Raw genomic sequence first — 15,940 nt, 5'->3', positions numbered from 1 at the left:
TCATCCTGTCTCTCAATTTCCAATCTTTCTATGTTGAATTCTGCATCCAACTTTAAGAGTCTGGCTGGAAAATGTCTCAGTAACTTAATGGTAGGTTGATTCTTGCAAGGTCTTTTTTTCTTTTTACACTCTTACCTATTGCTTAATCTGAAATAGGGAGCCCTAGAATCACTCTGCACACATGTATTCTCTAAAGGAATTAAAGTAAAATAATTACAAAGTCCTCTGACTTACCTGTGAGCCTGCATATGATGTGCTGTTATTAATGACAACTTTATGTATTTTACCAAACTTCCCAAAATATTCTGGTCGTTTCAAAACCTACAAGAAAAGAAAGTTCAAATGGTAAACTTAAAATTCATACAGAGGTGTACTTATTCTTCTGTGAAACTGTGCAGCTAAAACTTTTAACTAATAAAAATCAGGTCTCTCCTAAAAGAAGAGCACAAAGATTTAGATTTGTTTTCCCACATAAAAACATTGTTACTTGCAATACAAGTACTGCAGAACTTCAATGACAAATATCCCACATTTCATGCTGTATTTTAAAAAACTCTTTCAGTACTCTGATTACTCAAATCCCACCCTGGCAAAATATATTACATTCAGCATAGGAAGTTCCTGTATAAACCTGTTCTATAATTTCATTTAAAAAATAAAAATCACATTCATTCTCATTTCCAAATACCAACACACCTTAAACTTGCATTAAGCTATATTAATTACTAGGAATAAAATGCTGAATTCTGACTGCCATTCCCCACACTCCAAAAAAAAAAAAAAAAAGGAGTAAACCAATTAGCTCAAGATAACCAAGTCTTCCCAAGACCAGACTAAGTAAAGGAAGACAAAGGAAAATTTCTAGGGACAAGAAAAAACATTTTGGAATCAATATCATGTTCAAATGAATGAGGGATGATCACATCCATAAAGGGAAAAAAAAATACTCATCTTGCCCTTCCAGGGATCAGTTAGTACTCACACATCATTTAGGGACCCTGGGCAAATCAAGAACACCACCAGCATATTAAGCAACTCTGCTGCATAACCATTACCTGTGCACCAATGACACTGGAAATATATTCAACATTTATACCAAAAGCTTTTTTTTCCCATTTCTGTGATGGAAGAAGGTACAAAAGTACTGACTACTCAGACTGAAACTAGACAAAATAAGGGCATTTCTAGTTCTAGAAAATAACCTGAGAGGTTATAAAAGAAGATTTGTTTCTTCTGCTCCATCTTCATATTAGCATTGGATAGTGCAGGTGAACTGGACTGATCCTCTCCCTTCCCAAGCAGGCATCAATGCCTTCAAGAACTAACAGCATCACACTGGGACCTTCCCAAAGAACTACAGGGTATGTTGTATAGATAGCCAGGCATACATTGGTCTCTTCTGACTGTTCTTCATTTGGTCTACATCCTCTTGAAACATACTACACCCACCCTTGAAGGCATCATTCCAGAAGAGAATGACACTCCTAAAGAAACCTCCCTTTTACCTAAGCATATTGCAGATTATACTCCTGGTACAACATGACAGCACAGCCTTCACAATTCTCCTAAGAGCACATCAACAGGAGAGGATCCACTTTACTCCACTATGATCCACAGACCATAGATCCACAGAAACAGCACATAGCAGCCAAGCTCCCATTCCAAATAATCTCAATTTATGAAGGAGTCTTTTGCCTGCTTAAGTAGAAAACTTGAATATAGTGTATACTTTTTTTAGCTCATCTCTCTCAGGCTAGGTTTCTTGAAGAGCAAGTCCCCTTGTGCTATATGCAACATTCAGTAAGTACACACTATTTTCTGGTATGTCACTGAGAATACTGCTACCAATACACCTAGTGCAGCACATCCCCATCCCCCAAATAAACCCATTCCTAGTTACTTCAAGTATTCAGTGTAAAATTATCTCAAGTGTAAAAAAAAAAATAAAAATCAACTGTATTTACTACTATTTCTCTTAATTACAAATCCTCCATCTGGTCAAAGAAATTTAATTTCAATAATAAATTCATACTGCATTTTTAAATGGTAAAATAGCCCCAAGCCAGTGCTGACAGTTGCTTGCAAATACTTGCTGCTATATTTCAGTACTCACTGAAGTGTTATACACCAGATCAGTTTTAATTGATTTTTTTGTCTTCCCTTCTCATCCTTCCTTTTGTTCTCCTTCACTAAAAGCAGCTTTGCTTTATACACTTGTTCTTTAACAGTCTAGCAAAATACAGACCATACTCTGAGACCTCAGAAACACCCACTTCTGTTTGAGACTTCTCCAGATAGTTTAGTTTGATAAAGTGAATTTAATCTGGCAGTGTAATTTTGAAGACATCTATGTTACCCTGTAGTACATTTTCTCCACATTCTACTTCAAGATACCTTTATGCATTAGCACTTACTCCATTGGCCACCTGCCCCTACGACTGATGATGGAAGCAAATAAAGCATTTTAAATATAATCAGTTTTCTCAAATGAAAACCTTATTTTTGATGATGCAGACTAGTAGGCCAACTTTTTCTGGGGTCTTCCTCTTATTAACTTTTTCCCCACAACTTCCTAAGGACATAACCCTTATTGTTCTTCCCAGTATATATTTCCAAGGGTTGGCTTTTTTTCTTCTGTCCCTACATGTTTGTGTGACACTGTGTATTAGCTGTATAGTGTCAGCAGATCCAGCCTAGGAAAATGAGTACCTGAAAAGCTCTTATGCTTATTTTTAGCTTAAAACCAAGTTCCTATCAATAAACAAAGAACAACTTCCCCCCTTCCCAAAAAAAAACCAAAAAAAAAAACAAAAAAAAAAAACAAAAAAAAAAAAAAGCACCTGTACTCCCTAAGACAGAGACAAACACTTCTTGAGGGTATTATGGAGCAGGAAGCTAAGTTTCCTTAAGAAGTGGAGGCCTCATAGCAGCAAACCATTTCAATACAGCTTAATTTTGTATCCTTCAGAGAAACACAAGAATATTCCAATGTTTCATGGCATCAAGTTAAGAGCAAGATCTGCAAGTGTGAACTGCTCACCTCTGGATCTGCTAGGCGCTGAGACAGCCCTACCACGAAGACAAGGTTCTTCTGTACAACCCGTACACTGGCCAAATGTTTGCGATTCTCTGATATCTTCTGTTTCCTCTCGTTTTGTTTCTGTTTCTTTTCGTTTTTTATCCTCTGCAGCTCTTCCTGGGAGAGTGGTTTGTACACTGCTGGATCTTCTGGATATGGCTAAACATAACAAACAGCATTAAAACCAACCCATGTAAGAAACAACACCTTTGAAAACATTAATTGCCATGTTTTAATGTAAAAATGTCTTTATTATACTGATCTGACTGCTATGGACACTCACATTATAGAGGCATACTCAGTCCTTTGGAAAGGGTAAACTTCTTGCATTTACATGGAATTCTTCTGTTTATAGACATAATATTGATTTGGGCAACCAAATTCTAACCCAGCTGCCTAGTCAATTTGGTAACATCACAAGCAGCTGCAACATGACAGCCAACACAGCTTACACTAACAAGAACTTAGTGTAAGCAGGATGAAAGCATGCACTTTATATTTACTTCTGATACAGATCTGGGTACTTAAACATACTCAAGACATTTAAGTATCTTTAAGTATTTCTAAGATAAGAAATTAAAATACAAATGTAGTTTCAGTGGTCCACTAAGTTCAAGACAGTAACATCATCATACTACTCAAAGTTTACATGGTTAATTTCTAGTGAAGAGAGAGATTTCAACACAATTAATGACAGTATTCTCACCATGCTTATGTACAAGTTTGAAATTTGGTCTCTCCATCCCTACAGGTAACTCCTCACAGATATAACACTGTATATTTTAATCTCAAAAGTACACAAGAGAAATACAAGCATTTCCAGTGTTACCTAGAAAGACTGCTCTATTCATGCTATAAAGGCACTATTTTAGCTGGGTCTTGCAGACTACAGTGCACTGTCCTCTGCCCCAGATTACTCCTCAAAGCAGTCCCACATTCCTTACCTGCCCCAGTTTTTTCAGACTGAAAAGTGAGGTTTCACACTGTACACAGAAAGCAAGGCTAAGCACAAAAACAAGTACATAGAACATATCTCAAACAGAAAGAAGAGTTTCTAAACACCAAGAAGTAAAAAATGAGAAGAGTATAGGAGATGTGAATTAAGACAAAGACTTAAGACAAAGAAGCTAAGCTCAAGCTCATCTGTATGTTGAACTACATACAAACTACAAGGTCTTTGCTACCACAACCAAAGCTTTCAGGGTGCAAGTCCAACAAAAATGAATTTAACTTTTTCCTTACTGTCTTGTCTTAATGACAAGAGTACAAAACTAGCTGTCATACTAAATAACCTGAGAAAAATCTACAACAGATGAAAATGTTTAGGTTAAAAGCATATCTTCCTCATAGTTGCATGATGTTACTCCAAGAGCCACCAACTGCTCAGACCTGATAGCCTTCTGAGTATATCCCTAAACAAATCAAAATCCATTCTTCAGTTTAAAGTTCAGCATTGTTATGCTACACATGAGATATCTTCTGCAAATAGGCTACAGTTGACTTGAGCAGATGGCATCTCACAGTCAAACATCAAGTCCTCTGGAACATGTCTTAGTATCACGAAGGAATTTAAATGTGTAAGATACTTTCACAGGTGTCCTTAACATGATAGGTGTCCTTAACGTGAAAACACAATAAGGGCTCAAGTTACTCTTGAAGAACAGTCAAAACCATTTCTCAAAAAGATAATCAGTATTACTCTGATTAGTTACTCAGTTAACTCAGAGTTAACACTGAATACATTATATAGATTTCAAAATGTACTTGATGAACACCAACAACCAACTAGTAAGGTCACTTGAGATTTGCTATAGCCAATTATTATCTTGTGTTTTAACACATCTACATATCAGGACTTCAGAGCTGCAGAATAATTTTACACTTAATGAGCTTCTCAAAATCTGTATTAGTAAACTAAAGAAGAAAAATGTTAGGTTTTTACAGAAGAAAAAGACTACTCAGGGCAAAGAGTGAGTTATCTCAGTTATCAGTGAGTTCAGATAGGAATGGGAAGAAAAGTGCACCAGTATAACAGATATAGTTCCAAAAATATGCCTTGCCCTACATCAAGTGATATCCTATCCACAATCCATTCTTTCAAAGATTAATTCCTACTCCACATCCCATACTATGCAAGGCAGAACTTGCAAGAGTGCTGCTCTCTGGTACCGTGCAAGAAATGCATTAATGGTTTTCAGTAGATTCAGGAAGGCTTCTGAAGGTTCAAGGAAACTACAGCAGTGTCAAAATTCATCAGCTTCTCTCTTGCCAAGTCCAGCCACATTCAGAGTATATTCACAAGTGAGTAGCAAATCAGGCAGGATATTCCTTCTCTGTACAGCTACTTGCTGCTGGAGGTACTGAACATGAATCAGGAAACATCCTGGGCAGCTCAAGCATAACCCTGAACAGAACATTTCTATGTCCAAATAGTAGTTTGTATTTCTACAGGAAAGCATAAAAACCCCTAGTAGAACAACTGGGGAGCTTGAGAATCAGGGAAAGAGAAATGTGTCCATCTCAGCAGAAAGCTTGAGACTAGCAGAACAGGAACTTCAGTCACTAAGTAGCAGCAGTAACTGGTGTCCCACCATGGATAACCACACTTGTCTGAGCAACAGAATCTTCTGAAGTTCTCACTAGATACTGTAGGGCTGTATTAAATACATGTTTTGTATGTGCATCACCCATATGACATGCTTCTAATGCTCCCAAGGAATGGAAATAGTTTGATATGCTGACTTGCAGGACCTATAAATGAATCTGCACACATCTCTTGAATCCCAAGAATAACCCTAAAACAACTTAGGGGTAGATGATTTTCCTAGCTATGTATCATGTGTGGCATAATAACAAATTAGGAGATAGTGCACATTTAAAGAAGGTGGAAGGCAAATAAGCATAGCATCCACATCTCAGAAACTAATTCTAAAAGAAATAGTATTAGAAATCATTTTCCTTTCAAGTAAAGGACAAAAATCAGTCTACAAATAGGGAAATAAATTATTTCATCTTCAGAATCATGGTTTCCCAGTGATGAAGTTCACAAACTTAGATGATGGTTCAACTACAAACAGCTGCATGCACTGCAGACTGCTGGAACAAGTCTCTGAAAGCCAAGCAAGGTGCAGTGACAGCTGGTGTACTTCACAGCACCATTTGGTATGTTGTTTTTGCTGTCTAAACCTACAAATCAGAAGTAGAGAGAGGACTATACATAACAGAGCCTCTCAGGTTTTGCAGCAAAAAAGTGGAAATGCTACTGACATGACTACAGCTTATTTTTTTAAAACAATATACTTAATTAATATACTGTCTCTAATGCCTTAGCTGATAAAGGATTTGAGATCCAACCAAAGTAGCTACCTCTAGTGGTATCAGCATTGATGTACTTTCAGATGCAAGAAATTAGGAGATATCAACATCACCAATTCACTGACTAAGTTCAGCTGACACCTCTCACTTAAGTTATACCAATGCTTTTCAGACAAAAACAATGAGGCTCCCCAAACAAGTGTGCCATCATCGAATATGACCAAATTTTTTTTACACTAAGTGCATGGTAGTCCCTACAAGAACATCACCAAAAGTCTGAATGTCTCTTGAAGTCTTTGTTTCTCTAATCAGAGAAGGCCCTTGATGAATTCTCAGTCTTCCTGACTAATTTTGTCTTGTTATTTCAGTTTTGTTTCCTTTCAGACATTTTTTCCCCCATTTCCCAATTGTTGAAAGCTGAGCTGTGATTTATCAGGCACTTTGCTTTTGTCATTCCCAGGTAGGTCAGATTCCTTCCACAGAATGGATGCACCAGCATTTCCCACTTGTTGTCTTGCTACCAAATAGGTCCTGTAACAAGAAATACAAAGGAAGTGAATAAGGTTTATGCACAGTATACACCATTACACTTAGATTAAAAAAAAAAAAAAAAATCTATTTCAAAACATCAATTGTTGCACCAAACGACTCAGTTGCGGGATAAAAAGCACAGGAAGAAACACTGGTATTTGGAGACTGTGCTTTAAGACTAAGTGTTCCTTTTACACAGAAGTAGTAGGAAAAACATGGACAAAGCATGTTAATTTCTTGATCTCACATCTAAGCAGTGTGCTATCTCATAGGAGAGATAAGGGGCACTCAGTCAAGGAACTGGAGAAAAAGCCAAAGCCACACCACAGGAACAACTGTCTATCAAGCCATATTATTTGGTGGAAGAGCAAAATACTTAAGAAACATGATCACGCTAGGTTTTTTTGTTGCGGGATTAAAAAGTGCAGGAACTGACATTAAGGGCTAAGAGTGGCATGCTCTAATTAAGCAATTGAGACAGTATGTATTATTCACATGGCAAACAGGAGCTAGACTGCTGAATTTTACAGAAAGGATAATAGAAATATCCCTGCAAAGAAAAATCACTGGCATTACAATCAGGACCAGCAAGTCTGCTGACAAGCAAACCAGCTTCTGGCTACAGAAGTCTCTTCTGAAGACGGCATATTTTCATTCTATTTTGTCTAGTTAGCAGCTATTTCACTCACAGTTAAGAAATCAATTAACTGGAAAAAACAGGAAGCCTTGCTTGGTATCTTACAACTGGCTACACCTACAACTCTGAAGGGCATCAGGAACATAAAGCCAGACACTTTTTTTTTAAGTAGGTACTTTTGGAGTTAGTGAATTAAACAGAAATAATTTCTATTTCTCTAGAAATAAGGCATTTTTCAAGGCTATTTCAGAAGATTTTAATGAAGCTTAGAAAGTTTTCAACATGTTAATACTAAGATGTACCCGTTTCCAACCAGCATTTAATTCACACTAGCACCTTACTAAAGCAAATGTTTGTAGACTGCTATTATTCACAGGAGGAAACTTAATGCAGACTAAATCAATTGACTGCAACCACATGAACATATTCTGCATGTGCAAATATTAAGTTATATAACAGTTCAAACACACAGAAGTACTCTCTCCTGGGCAGAAGAAACCACATGCTAACATCTTTTCAGTTAGAAGTGAATTAAAGAAGCTTAAAAAGATAATGGCACATATGCAATGCACAGTTAAGATCTAATGGCATATATGCCACCACAGCATTTAGCCAAGCTATTTTACTACACACCTTTCCAAAGTCTCCCCCAAACACTTCAACCAAAACCCCTGGACATGGGGGTTGTTCACTGCTCCTCTCCATGGAGCAGTGCTCAAATTACTGGATAAGTCACACTGCATTCAATAACACTGGCACAAATAGCAGGTTTCTATTATGTAATTGTAAATAACAAACTCATCCTTGTTTTAATATATGTTTATCCACAGTGCATTTCACAGTAAGTATCCTGCACTGGTATACTCATCATAACAATATGGCATACCTGTTGAAACCATTGTACCCTACTACAAACTTTCCTGCTAAAACTTTGTTGCTTTGCCATGTTCTGTGCTTCAGCATTTTAAGTGGCCACAATCAATGTGCACCATAGTAGCTACAAATAGAAAAATGCTCAGCTCTTTCCCCAGAAGCCTTACTATGCACAGACGGTGACTACTTACACACACTGAACACAAGTACACATACCTGATTCCTTCTGTCCAGCACCCTTCAAAAGATGCCTTCTTCATTTATTTAATGCTGTAACTCTGTAGCTCAAGAGGATTTATTCCCAAGGTCCTGGTGTGGTCTCTGCATGACAATGTCTTTGTGCCACAGAAGAGATGTCCTCCTCAGCCGGACTTCCTGAGGCCAGTCTCTTACAATCCAGCGACAGTTCCAAATCCACTCAAGAATATCTTGCAATCCATAAATGAAGAATATATCAACATAATCCTCATCTGTTATGAAAGATGATGTCTCCTTTCTCTCCAGGAGTGGCCAGTATGTTTCACTCCAATCACAGCCCTTACTCGAGGTTTCCTCATGAACAGTTTTTCTGTACAAACTGTATCCAATTAGGCTTGCGCATCCAACCATAATACTTGCACATCCAACCATAGGGCAGAGTATTCCACATTAAGAGGCCACCATATTTTAAAGAATTCAGATACCCAAAACCAGTGACTAGCACACTGCTTCTGTGATTCTTCAAATACATTTCACAAACTTCAAATAACAACCAGTTAAAAAGTAGTATAACCAATCCAGGAAAACAAAGCGACTTAGACAAGGAAATTCCAGAAATGTCATGCTGTATCAGAAGAGTAGAAATCTTCTTGTACTGCAGGAAATTACTATACAGCATGTGTCATCTACAGCAGGTATCCCAAGTGGAGAAGGATTTGGCTGATAACACGTGGATCTATCTTGCAGAACACGGAGCTCAAATATTGCAGCAAATTTACAGAAATTTTAAACAAACATGTTGCTGTGGGAAAACCTTCAGGCTTTCAGAGGCATCCAAACACAAGTCAACAGTAGCAGCTCTAGCGTGGCCAAAGCTCAAAAGAGCAGCAAGAAAATATGACTGGAAGTGCTTATAAAATATTGTGGCAGTGAATAAAGATAGTGAGACCAAGTAAGATTACTGGGGGTCTGAAAAAGAAGCTGTAACATGAGACAGGAAGACAACAGAGGCATAAACTAGGGACAGGATCATTAAACAGGATTAAATAGTAGGAGAACAAGAAGACATAAGTAGCTGCAACTACAAGAAGAGAAAGGCCAGGCAAGAAAGTTACAGTCAAGGGAAGTCATTAAAGACAAGAAAATACTGAAAAGGAATTTTATTAAACACTGAAGAAAAGGAAATAATGAGTTTAAGCAAAACACTAGAAAGAGAAATAAAATAATTCAAAAGAAATAACAGGCAACTTAGTGAAGTTGACATTTACAGCTGTGGCTAACCAAATCAGCCAGACATCAAGACACAGGGAGGTATCAAGTACTACCTTCAAGCATCTGTCAACAAGATCAGAATACTAGACAAACAGTCTAGACTTTGAAATGCTTCAAAATTTAACACCACTGGATATCTTTCCAAAGATTTTTATACATTTAGTATCCACTAAAATATGAATTAAAAAGCTCCAGTGCCACAACAAAACAAGTAGGTGCTCTATAAATTTGCTTCTCAGTCAGCTCTTCAGTTTAACAGAACCTTAGCTCTCAGTAAACCCAATGCTGGAACACTCACTATTCTTCCTGAAAAGACTCTGTAAATGCATTAGTACCCCAACTCAAAGGATTTTTATTTTTAGCAGTTCTCACAGCATCAGCATGCCTTGGTTCTGACCCGAAGCTTCCCCTACCAATCCGGTTCTGAATTTAATAAACCAAGACCAGCTGTGTTGTAACAGCTTCAATACATATGGAGACAGAACCTGAAAGATCCAACACCTCACCCTTGATCTAGGCCATGGCTAGATGATTGTTTCCCTCAAGGAAAAGGATGTCTTTGGTACCAACACAATACAAAAGCCTTGTGAAATATGCAAGACAAGCCGCTGTTCCAGGGATTTACCTTTCTGCAAGCAGGACAAAGTCCATTCTCATCAGTGCGAATACGATGCCAACAGAAACGACAGATTTGGTACCCACAGGTGCAAGGGAAGAAATTGATGTCATCAATTTCTAGAGGCTCCATGCAAAGAGGGCATTCCACAGGGTCTTCCTTAGCGTCAGGGCTGCGAGACATCTTTATATGTTCGCAGAGCAGCAAAAGTTTATAATAACTTAATAGACCAAGAAGGTCAGCACTTGAAGGTCTGTAAGAGGGAAATAAAAAGAAAAAATATTATTAAAACTGTGTACAACTTTTCTTTCGTACCTTTTAACATTTCAGGTTTTCATCACTTTTCTCCTCCCCACACAAGTACTAAAACACAAGTTTCTGCCAATCAATTTGATTGTCTTTTCCTACTTGCAAGCCTTACAAGTAATAAAAAGGTGGTACTGGTGATGCACCCTCCCCACCTGGACAGACAAGCACTTTGGTAGTTCACTGGCCTGTTTGGATTTCAAAATGCAGATTGCACAGAAATCAGTGTATACCACACACTGTTGTATGGTATGTACATAAACCTCCTTTAACTACTGCTTTCTTGAAGTCCTTTACAAACCCAAAGTCAAATCCTTGAATGCGGGACTTAATGTTTATGAACAATTTATTCCTTTGCTTGGAAGAGACTTGGAACAATGAGATTTGCAGTAACATTTAGGTCATCCATTCAAACTTTTGAGGTTACAGAATTAACAAACAAAACCAAGGAAAGCTTCTTACTCAGGATAATTTATGTCTTTTGTCTATCTCATTGTTTTGATCCAGAGACTGATCTGAGATCAGCCTTAGGACTACTTCATTAGCCATGATTTTTCAGGTACACATCTTTCTACATGCGTCAAACTTCCATCCAAGTCAGCTATCTTTTTCATCAGCACCCAACTCACACCAAAGCCAAAATACACACAATGTGGTTGAAAAGGCTCCAGTTTTAATTTTGAGTGCAGCCACAAGAAGATATTTCTGAACCAGAATTTTGAAGAAGGCCAATATTCAAGTCACTATTAATTTCCTGAAATCAGCCATTTGAGTATGCTTCTATTCTCCATTTAAGGATGCAGCACAGGAAATTTACTTTCAGACTCAAAACAAGACACTTGGAGTCACTGAGAAAATTCATGTGGGTGTTTTCTTTCAATTTCTTTTAAGCGACACTCTGGATATACGAAATTGTGTCCAATCTCAACAAGCTGTCTCCATCTGCTGCATGAGATATGCATGTAGATGGGGCAGAAATCAAGGGCAACAACAGAATTTTTAGGTGGACCTTTGGAAGAAAAATAAAAGGAACAAATGAACAAAAACTAAAAACCCATTGATAAATACTGAAAAGATGTGACCAGAATTGATACCTGGATTATCACACTAGCTTTAATGAACTACACCCCTTCTTTAGAAATAAGTGAACTCTAAAGTTTTTAAAATACAGAATTCTTTTTACAATCATGTTTTCCCCAAAACATCACTAATGGAATTATAACTGAAATGCACACACACAATCTGGAGTCCCCCCTCTACCAAAAAGTTTTCTGTTTCATTTCTAACCAAAAGCTGCTGGATTGTGTACTATCCAGTATTTCTCCAGGCTTTTATGAGAAAATCCAGAAACCAATTCTCACACACCTCTGTCTGAGGAAGAGAGACATTTAATTCTGTCCCTGGAAATAAGATGACTGAATTGTTGTGAGATCAAACCCTTGCTTACAGATTTCAGTATGGTCTGATGTTAGCCTTACATAGCACTGATTTGATACTTTCCCCATCCCCCCTAAAAAAGAAAAACCAAACAATTGGTTGTATTTTGATCTTCCTCACCCTATATCACACTTCCTTGCATGAAGTCCATCTTAAAAAGACCAAGAGGTTCCAGCTCAAGCTGGGACCCCCCACCTTACTGGATCAGATCTGTCTAGCATCAGTCTACAACACTCATTCCTATCTGCACACCACTTCAGGGACAGAAATTCCTCTACAAGCAGCCAGGAAAGAACCCTGGGGATGAAAAACCATACAAGCAATCAAAGCACCATCCAAATACATAGCAGAGAGTGTATAGCTTTGTATGGGAATGGCTGCATTGTCACCAGGTTAACCTGCAAACACAGGCTGAGACCAGAAGACCAGATTACCTGCAATTCCAGCTAGTTTGGTAGGCAGCATATCCTCCAAGCACAAAGTGTACCTCTGGTAAACATATACCACTGCCCTTGAGAGAAAAAGGTCCACTGCATGACCACAAAAAAGTAAGCATGAGAGAACAACTATTAGATACTGAAAGTATAACTTCTCTATATAGCATGCACGAGCAACAACACTGTCCTCTTTCTGACTGTCACAACGACTACAATCAAAAAGTTAAACTTGGATGATAATACAGCAGCTTTCATTTCATTATCTGTGCTTTCATTCATACTATATTCACAATCATTTTGACAGTCTCAAAACCAGGTTCTGGAAGTTTACCAGCATTTCCTACAAAGAATGCTAGCAGAATCTGACCTGAAGGGAAAAAAGGATTACTTTCTTTGGGAGCTTTGTTTTAAAGAACACTTCCCCACTGGCTGAAAAATGGAAGGGACTGGAGGGACTGTTAAAAGGCCCCAAAACATCATTTAAGTGGTTATTAGGCAGATAACACACACTTTTACAGTAGCCTGTAAAGACTTTGTGTAAGCTTTTCACACTTGTACAGCAAGAAAACCGTAACAGTATGAAAATGACTTTAAACCAAAGGGATAAACTCAACAAATTTTGTTCAGTTTGGCTTCGGATTAAAGTTTGTCACAGATCTCCCAACAACAGGTCAGTGAGCACTCAGTATATTCCTTTATACTTCATACTCAATCCACCACATGCTCAGCAGCTCTGAGCCAATTGAAACACATTTAAGTAAAGCTATAATAGTACTAGTGAAACCGTAGTTAAAAGAGAAACTTTCACCGCTACAGTAAAATCACTGAACTGACTTAGGAAGTTATTATTTGGAATCTCCACTAAGAAATGTCATCAGTTCACGTGGATAAAAAGCATGACATATTAGCTAGTGCCTCTGGGATATGCAGATGAGCTCTAACAAAACTGCAACATAATTAACATTTATGAGCTGTTTAAGTTAACACCAAGAGTTCAGCAGCTGCTAGCAATAATGTCAATAGCTTGCTTCAGTCAGCAAATGGCCCGTTATTTTACAACAAGGAGTAAGGAGCAGCTGTGTGCCATGTTTCTTGAAACTGAGGAAATATTTATTTACTTGGCCACAGACCATTCAAGCATCCCATTTAGGGATTCTCCACTGGAGTGTGTCTCCATTTCAGAAGGGTTTATAAACCAGGATTTGTGTCTGAAATCTGCATCGGAACAGCACTTGTTTCTTTTCAAAACTGGAATAACATGCAGAGTAAGGCATCAAAAATGCATTCTGCATACAGTTCATGCCCTACTAAGAAACACAGAGTAACCAGTCAGCTCTAAGACTATTCCAAACAATTCCAGATAAACAGCACGGGAAAAGTAATAAAGCAATAGCAAAAAACAAAAGGCAGTATTATATGTTGTGCTTGATCCAGAGTATTTTGTCTTTGGGATCAAGTTCAAAGAGATGAAATTAATCACGTCTCAGGAGAAAAGGAAGAAGATTGTGCACATCTACACATGCCTTACAAGCAGATAGAATCTGTACATACATATCCAAAACTCCAATGACTGAAGTCAAACATGGCTCCAACAGTTCGCCATCCTGTTTACAGGACACTCTACCAAAATATTCGCACAGAGATGAAGCAGAAGCGGACAATGTCCAGCAGCATGCTTTAGGTGCAGTGATTTTGTAAAAGGTAATATCCAAACTACAGAAATATGAAGTTCTGTGCTTTATGCCTTGTACTGTACCAACTAATAAGTTCCTTTCCAAACACATACGGAATGGAAAAAATGGAGACATTTTTATTAACTTTAAATGCTTACTTAGCAGATGACAGCTGTGTCTAATCAGCTTCACCAAACAATTGTTACTCCTGATAAAATCCTCTGGACTTTGCAGTTGAGGAAAAAGTGATCCTACTATTTTGAGGGTGCTTACCTAAACATAACTTCTAATATACCTAGTGATTTCAGCCCATTTAGGATGCAGATGCTTGTTGCCTTTCTCTTTTGCACTTGAGGTGAGCAAGCAAATTTAACTTCCAGCAGTATATTTTCCCTACCTAATTTTAAAAGGGGTCATAAAAAAGGAGGGGAGGAATCAGGGGAAAAAATAAACTTATTATGCCTTGTTTTTCCTCAACAGTTTGAGACTTGACACACACTCCTCATCTCTCTAAAGCAGACATGAGAACATCTCCATTTGCTGGCAGTTCATTTTAGTAAACATGTCCCTTAAAGTTTAAGTTCTCCTCCAGAGGGGCAGCTAGCTCCAGAGAATACAGACACATTCTTCTTCTCACACAATGGACTGAATCCAGCCTTGCTACTTGCTTTAAGAAAACTCAAGTGTCACAGACAAAAGCTCTCAAAATCTAGTTATGAAAAAACTCAGTAAAGACTCACATCCCAGAAAGTATTTGGAGACTCAGGGCCTCTTGAAGGAAAAAAATATCCAGACATGCATTAGCTAATGTTTCACTTAAAGTTCAAACATACCTGACACTTGAAGTGAAACAGGTTGGAGTCTTTGCACTGAACCTTTAGTAAGGGCTCATTAAACTTAAGCAAACAGAAACCCATGCTTTTTTCCTGGCCTTGTATCTCTTGAAACTATCAGCCATGAGAAGTCTCAAAACCTCAGTGTATGCAGATGCTTGCCCACACAATGCTACTGGGAAGGCAGCTCCCCCGGCAAGACCCCTGCTCCCACTCTGCTGAAGGATCACGTCCCTTTCTATGCTCCACCTCCGTGTTGATCCACACACAAGCTGGAGGGAGAAGGACAAGCAGACTGCAAACAGCAGCAATAATGGGTTATCCCTTCCTTGAAGCAGGGGAGAATCAGCAGCTCTGTCAGCACAGCACTCTCCTTCTGGCCAGCTTTGCCAGGGGGGTACGTTTAAGTTGGCTGAGGCACATTTAAGACAGCCTGCTTCCACTAGTGACTGCTAGAAGGAAAACACCCACCTTCTTCAGAGTGCAAGTAAGAAAGGCTATCACTTCATTGCATTGAAGCTTCACATTAAAACCTTTCATAGGCACACTAGAAAGAAAAGCCAATTTTTACTGATTTAAAAACAGAATTGAGGGAGATTCGGTGAGTTAGCAGATAATCCATATGGCAGAAAGTTCACATATGCACATACCAAATCCCTGTAACAGACACAAGTCTAGCTGTTTTCACAAAGTCATCCACACAATTCCGAAGAATCTGTGAAACTTCCACATA

The 15,940-nt window shown here is 38.2% G+C and overlaps 1 protein-coding gene across 4 annotated transcripts in view; it reads right to left on the bottom strand.

Moving 5' to 3' along the window:
• The window catches only part of CNOT4 (CCR4-NOT transcription complex subunit 4), a 75,872-nt gene that overhangs the window by 32,683 nt on the left and 27,249 nt on the right, over positions 1-15,940 (bottom strand). For all 4 annotated transcript variants that reach the window (XM_054278350.1, XM_054278366.1, XM_054278359.1 and 1 more), the window contains exons 2-4: positions 10,531-10,774; positions 3,041-3,238; positions 235-321 (exon numbers count right to left, since the gene is read on the bottom strand). In XM_054278350.1, coding sequence (XP_054134325.1) covers positions 235-321; positions 3,041-3,238; positions 10,531-10,704 — 459 coding nt within the window. In that variant the 5' untranslated portion in view covers positions 10,705-10,774. The remainder of the gene's footprint in view (positions 1-234; positions 322-3,040; positions 3,239-10,530; positions 10,775-15,940) is intronic.

The sequence above is a fragment of the Melozone crissalis genome, unplaced genomic scaffold (genome assembly GCF_028551555.1).
Source record: "Melozone crissalis strain CALT ecotype California unplaced genomic scaffold, PUWL_Pcris_2 ptg000004l_1, whole genome shotgun sequence".
Classification (NCBI taxonomy): Eukaryota; Metazoa; Chordata; class Aves; order Passeriformes; family Passerellidae; genus Melozone; species Melozone crissalis.
This window is presented reverse-complemented; position numbering and strand designations above follow the sequence as displayed.